We start from the raw sequence: 11,280 nt of genomic DNA, 5'->3' as shown, positions 1-11,280 counted from the left end.
TGAAGCGTATGTCCGGGGACACGACTCTCAGGAGGGCTGGAGAGATGGCTGCAAGCTCTGGGGTGGGGCATTGGAATATAGCTGTGTATGGACTCGCGCGAGGCAAACGCAGTCCTGCCTCGCGCTCGCTTGTGGGGAGGGCGAGGGGCGACTGCTCCTATGGCCCCGGATGGAGAGATTGATATGGGGCATTGCCAGCGGTAGAGTCCGGGGGCTGCTGTGCTGGGAGTCGGGGTGGGGAAAACCTCGGCGGCCCGGACTGGGCGGGCCGAGGGCGCTGCCCGCGCGGAACCGACCTTGGCTCTCAGGTCCACACCCTCCTGCTCAGGTGCTGCCAGGTCCACAAACGTATTACATCCTGTGCCGGATTTGCCTTCCCTTTGGAATACGGTGCTGGTGATTCGTGGCTAGGGCCGCACTTCTTGGTCAGCAACTTTTCTAGAAATTTCAGGATATATTGACAAGCTCTGAGGTTGCCAGCTAGGGCTTATTTCAGCAGTATTCTTGGAAGGAGAAAGGACAGGAGGGTTTGCTAGTCTTTGCCGGTATTCCAAGAATACTGGATGAATGGGATCTTTACGTTTAACTTGTTTTTTCTCCAATTCGGTGCTTGGCGTTTTTGTGTCATTTTTGACGTTTTGCATCATTGGTATTAATATATAATTTTGCTTGAAGTCTCAGTTCATTGATGAATCCTTGTTACGGTAGTAGGCAAATTCATAATTATCTTTAAACAAATGTTAGTGTCTTGTATGTGAACAAAGAATAAAGATTCGGTTTCTACTCTCATACTAGTAGGCATGTGTTCAGTGGAGGTGTTGAATTGAGTAACAACCCAAGTAAGACTGGTGAAGGCATTTAGGGCGTAAGGACTTTAGAACCATTGGCGTTCACGTAAAATTCCAGAAAACGAAGTTCTAAAAGCAGTTTGCTACATATTTGTTTTGTGCTGAGCAAAAGCTAGTCAGAAGCCCCTTGTACAACTTGTCTTTACAACCCTGCCATTTAAGAAATAAGCTAGATAAATATGCCTCTTGTATTAACCTGTTCTGACAGAGGTGTCTTTATTTGTTGTCCAGTTAATAGATTATTATTGAATATTTACAATTGTGGTTTCATAACTTCATTCTTCTTCCTCTCCCACACCCAGTCTCTTAAAATTTACGTTATAAACACTATTATATATTTGTTATTTAACTGTAAACTTGTTTTATAACCGCAGTTATATTTTATTGCATAGTCAATGTGTTTTCTAGGCAGCAGTAGACTTCTTTAAGCTGGCTAAAGTGCCGGTGATGTTCTTTTTGAGGGTCACGCTGTGCTGTCTCTTTCAAGGGAATAGGAAAATAATCCACAAAATGTTAGGCTTTGGCTTTGTTTGTTTGTTTCTGGAGGAAGTTGCTTCCTTTTTTTTTAAGGAATGCAAGATTTCACTTCAGCAAAACAGTAGATCTAAATTGTGTTACACAGTACTGTTTTAGCTTCCAAGTCTGCTGAAAAGGCTTTTGTTTTTGCTAACTTGTTGTTCTGTGTATCACTTGTTAGATAATGCTGAATGTAATCCTGTGATCCTATTAGTTTTTTTTTAACTTGCTTTTTATAATTTGCTCTGCCTCCCAAATATTGTTCACCATTAGTATTTTCCTCTAGTCGTGCCATAAAAGTGGAAAGAGCTGTGTAGTCACCAGTTCCTGTGAGAGGACTATAAACATACTGCTGAATCAGCACAGCTCAAAACTTGGAACCCTTAGACATGGGAGGATGGGAATTTGGAATTTCACACTACAGGTTGGATATTGTGTAAGCTTACCTTATGCTCTGCTGAGCAGTTGGAGATTCCTTTTTTAGTGTGATACTTGTCAGGTGTTCCCCAGTGCTGAACACAGGAATAATGTAGGCAGCATGCTATTATCCTCAGCTGCTATAAGCACAGATGTTCTACATCATAGATTTAAGGTCCACGAATTTTGTATAATTTTAGTAAAGGTATTCATTAAATATCTCTGATTTTATTTTTTATACCTTTGTTGGACTTTTCATATAAATATTCGTGCCTGCACAAAGAAGAATTTGGGTAGACCATAGGTGCCCCCTCCTCTGGACTCCCACAACAGTTTGTTCACAGTATAACTTAGCTGTTTACAAGACTCCCCACCACTACTTTGAGCTTGAGAGCATGGATGGCATATTTCAATCCTTCTGTTTCCTCAAGGGTCTAGAGCAACTAGGTGTTCATTAAATACTAGATGAACCATATTTGTTCATTGTTCCACAAATAAGTACTGATTACCTACCTGATGTTAGGTATGGTCTGGGATTCTGGGGAAAGAATATTAAGACATGCAAGGCCCCTGCACTCCTTTGTCTTACATACCAGTCTGGGGAAAAGACCAAAAAACAACAACATCTAGCAAAAAAGTTCAAAATGTGGTAAGTGCTATGAAAGGAATATCACATTTGAGCCAGGTTATAGCAGAGGAGGGGAATTTGCTGACTACAAGTGGAAAGGTTACAATAGGTATAGGACAGTACAATAGGTATAGGATCAGTATTAACATAAACTGAATTCCAGGTGATGAGAATTTTTAAACGTTTAAAATACTCACTTTTACTGTTACAATTTATCAGAACATTTCCTCAGTTAACAAATAGGCTGTGCTACAAAATTATAGGAATCTTTTCAAGCTAATTGATGGCTTTCTATAACATCAGAATAAAATCTTAATTCCTTGCCAAAGTCTATAAACCTCTGCATTGTCTGGCTTTTCAAACTTTATTTTATCCCACTCTTTCATATGGTTTACTACTGCCCCGCCATAGTGATCCCAGAGGTATGAATAAGAAAGATAAGCTCACTCTTGGGTCAGGGCCTGTTCTCCCTTTCTTGGACTGTTCTTCCCCTTGCTCTTGGAATGGCTAGCTCCTTCTCTTCCTCTGAATTTGGTATAAATGCTTCGTCTTCATCGTCTTCAACCACCTTATCTAATAAAATGTGCACCTCAACTATTTCCTGGCTCCATACCTTGTTTTCTCCATAGCGCCCATCACAGTGTGTAATGTTATTTGCTTGTTTACCTTCTTTTAGTTATTTTCCCGTTGGACATGGGAGCTGGGACCATGTCTGTCTTGTTTACTGCACTCAGATATTGGTTGAATGCGTTTGAAACTTGGAATCCATTTTCTCATAAAAACTTAGGACTGGTGGCTAGGTTTCTAGGCTAACCAGCAATAATTTTAATTTCTTGCATTAATTTTTTCGTTCCTTATAGTGTGGGTAGTAAAATGACATTTTCTCCTCAACCTTTTGGGCATAAGCTTGACGTTAGATAAAAATCTCAAGTGGCTAAAGTAATTTTTGTAATGTTTGTACCTCCTTTCCATATTCCCATCTCACATCCTTTTCCTCTTTCTCTCCATAGAGTCTGCTCTTCTATTGTAGCAGCCTACACTGTCCTGCTCCCTTGATATGCTTGCTTTTCACTTGCTGAAATTCGGAAATGCCTCTTTTCTCCTGATACCGTTTTCTTGGCAATAGCCTCCTGGTCTCAGGTGATGGGAGGAAGGAACAGTGGAGATGGATCTGTGGTAGTGACAGCAACCTCTGTGGCTACCTGTTGAAAGCAAAGTAGCTAACTATATATGTCAGTGGCAACATGTATCTGAATTTTTATTTGAAATCTTGTTACTAATAAGCTTCATGGAGACAGTGTTCCAAATTGAAATATTCTTTTTTTTAATGTATGAATTATATAATGACTAGATCTAGAAAGGTTTGTCAAAATGTAGATTTTTCTAAAAGAGAAATAGAAGGAAAAAAAAATCTAGGTCAGAAGGGGAAGACACTTAGAAGGAAGGTATCAGTTTATCAAATAGTCCTGCCAAATGCTCAAACTTAAAACCATTAGGATCAGTTGCTTGTAGCTGTTTAGTGCCAAAAGCAGGCCAGCATCCTCAATATGTCACTTTTTAACTATAGGAGAATGGAACACTGCAATCATAAAATATAAATTGAGTTGGCTAAACTTTTTATTACCATTTTAAGTGGAAATCCATAAGAGCTGATTGATTATAGCTCACCAAATATGAAAATACATCATTCAATTTGACTTTTGAAAATTTGGCTGCTTTATAGTACAGTATTTTGGTGGTTATCACTCTGTCATTTCATCTAAGATGATTTTGTAACCAGTTGTTTGACATTGTATAAATATTACTTTAAAACAGTTTTAATCAGTTGCTTTTGGTACAGTTGGGTGTGTGGAAGAATTCTTTGAAATAGTAGGAAATTAGCTTTCATTTGACTTGGCTTGAAAATTATTACAATATTTTTATTTCAGAGCACTTCAGTTAAATTGGGGTACTGATGATTCTTTATAGATTTTTGAAAATTTATTTAAGTCAGTTAATGACTACAATAACTATTCTCTAAACCAATTATTGAGATACATGATTGACTGAGGTTTGGGATGCCACTTTAGATCATTCGTGACATTGAAATTTTGGAATTTCTTGTTTTTGGGAATAGAGAGAAGTCGTGGGCATGTTTTGCTACCAGGTCCATTGTTGAGATGTCCTAGACCCTGTATCACATTCTGTGTTCCCACAGTGCAGCATTTCCGGGAATTTCATATTGCATTCTGGATAGCTTTCTGCCAGGAGATCAGAGTACACCTGTGTTGGTTCAATGCCACCACCCTTTTAGTTCCATTAAGATTTTCTTTTTTTTTTTCCTTTTTTAATCCTTTTATGGCTTCTCTTCCTGCTCACTAACCATGAGTTTCCCACAAGGTTCTTTATTCTTTTCCTTTTCTCTTCATACTTAATGCCTTCAAGAAATTTTCCACTTTCTAGTCTTTAACTAGACTTCAGCTTCCAAGTTGAAAACTTGAAATTTCTATCTCTTACCCAAACTCCAGTCATTTGATTTTGTCTAAAACATCTCTACTTAAAAGTTGCATGTATGTCTTTCCTACTCTCATCTCGAGATCCCCTCTCACCCACACCCGCCAAAAGCCAAAATAACAAACTGATTTTCCTTCCAAACTCTCCTTTTTGACAGTAGTACCACTAGTCTTTGACTGTTGATTTCTTTTTTCTTCTACTTATTTACCCCTCATATCTAATTCCTAAGTACCTCCTCTTGATTCTTCCTTCTAAGTAGAAATTACTTATAGATTTGACTGTCTTTCATATTTCCATTTTTACCACCCTACTCTAGGCCCTCACCACTTCATACCTTTGATATCACCATACTGATTTTTAAGTGTTAAACTTGTCATTGTTTTCTTACATTAGTTAATAACTTATGATAATTATGTTATTTCTGATCTTTTCAAAGTCAAGTGCAAGTACTTCAGGGATTTAAGGTTTTTTATGAACAGTCATCACTTAATGCAGTTACAGTTTTTTCTTACTACTTCAATTTATCAGGTCACTGCTAACACATAAATAGTGTCCTCTTAAAGTTAATTTTTTTCATTGTTGTTTATCCCCTCCTGGAATATCATTTATATCCCTTTCCACTAATAAGTTTTATCTTTTAATTTAAACAGAAACCTTGTGTTTGTTTGAACCTTACTTACCAGCTGTGTGAGTTTGGACAAGTTAATTAGCCTCTCCGTGCCTTAGTGTCACTTTCTGTAAAAATAGGGATAATTAATAGTCTTTACCTTCTTTGGTTGTTGAGAGGATTAGATGAGTTAATACATAAAACTTGCTTAAAGTGTTTAGTACATAGTAAGTGCTCAATAAATATTAGCTATTCACATTAAATAAATATCTAGTTTAAGACCCATTTGATTCAAGTCATTCCTCCACTATTAAGACTAATTTGCTAGCTGTCTTTGGGTATGCCTTGGACCTCAGTTTCCATATATGTGAAATGATTAGGTCATTTCTAGGATTTTTTTTCGATTTATACTACTGAAAGTGTGAGATAGAAACAAGATCATGAGCTTCGAAGTCAGGTAAACTATAAGGTAACAGGAAGCATATTACTATTAAAATTCTTAATATTTTTCACTTAAAGGTGAGGTTATATGACTTCTTTTGGCTTACATCATCAATAAGAATTAGAGCTAAAAACAGATCCCTGGTGTTCTGATCCCTGTTTAATATGTAATATTCTGTTACCAGTTTGATTTTTTGTTTAGTTTACTGACATTGATATAAATAGTGGCTGATGAATATATCTTTTTTTTCCTCCAGGTAAAGACTATCCACAAAAAGCTATAAAACAAGATAAATTACACTCCCTAAATTAAAAAAAGGCAAGATCCATGAGTGGGCATCGGTCAACAAGGAGACGATGTGGAGATTCTCACCCGGAGTCCCCTTTGGGCTTCGGGCATATGAGTACTCCAGGGTGTGTATTAAATAAATTGTTTCAGTTACCTACACCACCATTGTCAAGACACCAACTTAAGCGGCTAGAAGAACACAGGTATCAGAGTGCTGGACGGTCCCTGCTTGAGCCCTTAATGCAAGGGTATTGGGAATGGCTAGTTGGAAGAGTTCCCTCCTGGATTGCCCCAAATCTCATCACGATCATTGGATTGTCAATAAACATCTGTACAACTGTTTTATTAGTCTTCTACTGTCCTACAGCTACAGAGCAGGTAAGAGGAATTTCTTTAATAACAGATATAAACATTTATTGCATGCCAGAAACCCTATAATTGGGATTTTTAGGTCATTTAACTAAAGGTAAGATAATCTGACAGCTATTTGTCAACTGTTTTAAAGTATCCTATCATATATATCATTAATAAAGCTCATAGCTACAACCTACTTTATATACACTATGCTTATGAGAAACCAGAAGCAAAGTGTGGACTCTGATCCCAGTAGATAAATTAATGTTAGTTGAGACTAACATGTAAAATATTCCTTTAAAATCATTAAGTCTCAATTCTTTAAAAAAGAGTTTTATCCCATTTTTTTTAAAATGGCTAGTAAAGTCTTAGCAAAGTTTAAAATGATCAGAGAGGAAAGTCTGTGGTAGTAAGATGGTACAGCTATAAATCAGTCTTATCAAAAGTATTCTCTTGATTCCAGTAAGAGTTACTGAATATCCCTTTTACCTTCCTGTAAACATATGTGGCTGATAACCTCAGGAGTATCTCTCTTATTCTAAGAAGGCAAAAGAAGTATAAGAAAGAAACAGTATAATGTATTTCCTGCTGTGGTATCCTGCTATGGCTGCCATTAAAAAAAGGGAAGCATGGTACTGCTTACAAAGACTCTCCCTGGGCCTTCTCAAATATAAGTCTCTCCACTGCTATTCCCTCTTTTACTTTCTCTACTCACTTCCTAAAACCAAAACTGAAACTAGAGCCCTTCATCTGAATGGGTAAATTGATGTTTAATTGATTTTAAAATGTTCTTGTCAAAAAGTGAACTGGGTAAATTGATGTTTAATTGATTTTAAAATATTCTTGTCAAAAAGCGAACTAAGGTAGTTGGGTAGATGAAGGAGAATCAAAAACATTTATTGTTCCTGTATTAATCAGAATGATCAGCCACAGGTAAACCAAGAGGATAGAAGGTGATCCTCAACTAAAGCTGTTAAAAGTGACTGAACCATGTAAATCATAATGGCCACCACATTCCTTGTCTTGTTTTAAGCTTGAAGTAATTTTTTTAATGTAGTCTTTTCAGATGATTTTTTGAGATAAAATTATCACCATTCAATCCTTTATACCTTTCTGTTTTCATTAATTCATTTGTTACCACATATTGCTCTTAAAGTAGCTGTTGAGGGTCACAGTTACCTATAAAACATACTTTATTTTTTGTCTTTTGCCAGATGTTTATTTTCCCCTCACAATTGAATACCTTTATCTTAATTCCTCTTTTACTATACAGGTACAGTTTATACAGATTGTATGGATAAATTTCTGGTTTCCCCTCATTTTCTTAACTGTCTTGCTTTACATCAATCAATAAACTTAAAAATAAACACCAGTACAATTGTTTAAATATGTGCTGGGATTCTTTATCACATTCTTCGAGCTGTTTTACTCTTGGCTTACTTGAGGACCTGACATATACTTCCAGAGGAATCTGGTCCAGATCTCGCACATCTTTAGAGGTATAGAAGAACAGGGAACTGGGTTGGTTCCAGTTGAAGCCTTCTAAGTCCTAAACTAGTTCCAGGATGGGGATCAGGGAGTGAGAGCAGGGTGGAGGGTAGCTTGGCCACGAATAGTCATTTATTCAACACCCAGAGTATACCAGGCACCGTGTTCCCTATAATACTTTTCCTCATCCTCTGTTCTTAAGTGATTTGGAATTATTAGAGTAACCTTAGAATTAGTTAAATCTTTGGGGAAACTTCCAGAATAGGAACTACACTAATCACAGAGAACTTTTCAGAATGCTGCTGGGAGGACTCAAGGTGGAATATGACTGTACAGTAATAATTCCCTGATTGATATATTCAGTGTATCAGGCTCTTAACCCAGCTGAGACCAGACTGGCTCCTGAATGAGAAGGCTTTCTTCTTAAAACACCTATGAGAGTTGTGAAATAATGGAAACAAGGAAGAAATATATAAATATTAGTTTAGTGTTCTACAGATTCACTGGAAGAAAGAAAAGTCCAAAGATAAGAAGGCTTTGCTCTCTCTTATATATGTAATAACCATCTTGCTGTTTTCTAGGATTATGTATATACTAATACTTGAAGTTGTCTCTGTTCCAGAGTAACACTTTTCCCCATTAAAATCCTAAAACCGCCAAGAAGTTCCTTGTCCCCTAAAGCAGTACTGTTCAATAGAAATTTCTGTGATGATGGTAGTGTTCTGTGTCTGTGTTGTCTGATACGGAGGCCATAGATACTTCTGGCTGTTGAACACTTGAAATGTACCTAGCAACTGAGGAACTGAATTTTTGGTTTTATTTAATTTTAATGGATTTAAACTAAAATAATCACAGATGGCTGGCTAATGGCCATTATAGGACATTATAGGACAGCTCTAGAGAGTTACTGGATTCCTCTAAGAGTAAGAAGCAGTAGACCCAAAGTCTAGAAAGGTAGAGTTCTTAGTCTCATAAGATAAATCACTTAGTCCAGTGTGCTGGCATGTAAACTATGGTTACATAACCACAGTTATTGTTTTCCAGGTTGGTAACTCGAGCCTGGGGGAGGTATGTACGATGATCCTTTTAGCAACCTCAGTGTTTTAAAGTATGAGATTCCAAGAAAACATTTAAGAGAAGATCTTTACCTTTAATAACTGAGATCTAAATAGACCTCTGTCAGAGAGATACCTCTTTGCAGTGCAGAATATACTGAATATTTTTTGCAGCTCTGAGTAGTGTTAATTTGCAGCCCTGAGCATTTAATATGGTTAACTTGATAACCAATATCTGAGAAATATCTTGTGGTTATAAAATTTTTTTCGTGGCCTGGACATGGGAAAATAGTAAAAAGTGATGCAAAACACTCTGACACATTCTTACGGAGAACAGACCAAATAGAAGCTCTCCTTATTTATTTATTTATTTATTTATTTTATTTGTTTTTGGCTGCATTGGGTCTCTTGCTGCACACAGGCTTTCTCTAGTTGCAGCGAGCGGGGGCTACTCTTCATTGTGGTGCGCGGGCTTCTCGTTGTGGTGGCTTCTCTTGTTGTTCAGTACAGGTTCTAGGTGCACGGGCTTCAGTAGTTGTGGCAGGCGGGCTCAGTAGTTGTGGCTTGTGGGCTCTAGAGCACAGACTCAGTAGTTGTGGTGCATGGGCTTAGTTGTTGCTCCGCGGCATGTTGGATCTTCCCAGACCAGGGCTCGAATCCGTGTCCCCTGCATTGGCAGGCAGATTCTTTACCACTGCACCACCAGGGAAGTCCCAAAGCTCTCTTCTTTTAGTTCACTACATTTAAATTCAATATTAGTGGTTCAGTTTCTGTCTGGGAAAAGAGAAACCATTCCTTGAAAATGTGACCATAAATATTTGAAAAATAATATAAGCACTCTGTCTAGTAAGTAGATCATTATTTTCCTAGTGTTGTTTCATGGAACATTGAAGAGATGCCTACAGCCCATGCTCCGCAACAAGGAAAGCCACCGCAATGAGAAGCCTGCACACCACAACAAAGAGTAGTCCCCGCTCGCCGCAACTAGGGAAAGCCCGCCCACAGCAACAAAGACCCAACACAGCCAAAAATTAAAAAAATAAATAAAATAAATAAATTTATAAAAAATAATAAATAAGTTACATGCTCAAATAAGTTTGGGAAATGGCAGCATGTTGTATCCCCCTTGAATATGCACAATAGGCATTAGTGAATAATCACAATATGCATTAGCAATCTGAAGGGCTGGAAGAAGTCCAGCAATTAAGAAATCTGTTTAACATTGTTTAATCCAATGTTTCCCAAGTGAGTTTAGCATGGAAATTTTATTTTCGTGTAATACCTATAAGCGTCTTGAAAGATACAATTTGGGAAAAACTGTACTGGGTTATTCATTAATTGATTCGTAGAATCTAAATGTTAGGAGAGATCTTATAGAAGTTACCTAGCCTAATCTCTCATGGGATTTCTGTATTATCCCTGTGAAGTAGTTATCCAGCATCTGTTTGAGTACTCCTACAAAGCAAGGAATTTTAATTCTCTTATAATTCTGATTGTTTACAGAAGTTTTTCATTATGTAGCACCTGGATCTTCTCTCCCATAGCCTCCAACGTCTCTGAAAAATGAAGATAAAATATCTGCAAGTAAAAATATATTAGCCAGATACAGTAATTAATATGTCTTATTACTCTTGCTTTTCTTATTTTATTTCACAGGCACCTCTGTGGGCATATATTGCTTGTGCATGTGGCCTTTTCATTTACCAGTCTTTGGATGCTATAGATGGGAAACAGGCAAGAAGAACCAATAGCAGTTCTCCTTTGGGAGAACTTTTTGATCATGGGTGTGATTCACTATCAACAGGTATTGTTGATTTTTTAATATTAATGATTAGCAGAGTTAAAAGGAATATGATAAACAGTGATAATAAGATAAATAAGAGGTTCCTGGTGTTATAATAGTTATCAGAGTAAGTGGTTTTTTGTATTACAAGTTTTAATATTTTCAAAAATATAAATCTGGTTAATATTTCATTATTTGGTGGTATTGGGAAATTTAGAAATTAATTTCTACTTAAGTTATTTTTAACCCTATATATCATTGTTTTGACACCTGTTGTTTTGAAATTCTAAGGGCATAATTGTTATCATGGAAAAATCTCATAAATTATAGATGAGAGTTCAATAATGCGAGACTAGGAATT

The 11,280-nt window shown here is 37.0% G+C and overlaps 1 protein-coding gene across 4 annotated transcripts in view; it reads left to right on the top strand.

Annotated features, from left to right (window-relative positions):
- CEPT1 (choline/ethanolamine phosphotransferase 1) overlaps positions 1-11,280 on the top strand; it is a 36,620-nt gene that overhangs the window by 719 nt on the left and 24,621 nt on the right. For all 4 annotated transcript variants that reach the window (XM_082655366.1, XM_082655365.1, XM_082655368.1 and 1 more), the window contains exons 2-3: positions 6,208-6,617; positions 10,793-10,940. In XM_082655366.1, coding sequence (XP_082511492.1) covers positions 6,279-6,617; positions 10,793-10,940 — 487 coding nt within the window. In that variant the 5' untranslated portion in view covers positions 6,208-6,278. The remainder of the gene's footprint in view (positions 1-6,207; positions 6,618-10,792; positions 10,941-11,280) is intronic.

This window comes from Grampus griseus (assembly GCF_964374135.1).
Source record: "Grampus griseus genome assembly, chromosome: 1".
NCBI lineage: Eukaryota > Metazoa > Chordata > Mammalia > Artiodactyla > Delphinidae > Grampus > Grampus griseus.
This window is presented reverse-complemented; position numbering and strand designations above follow the sequence as displayed.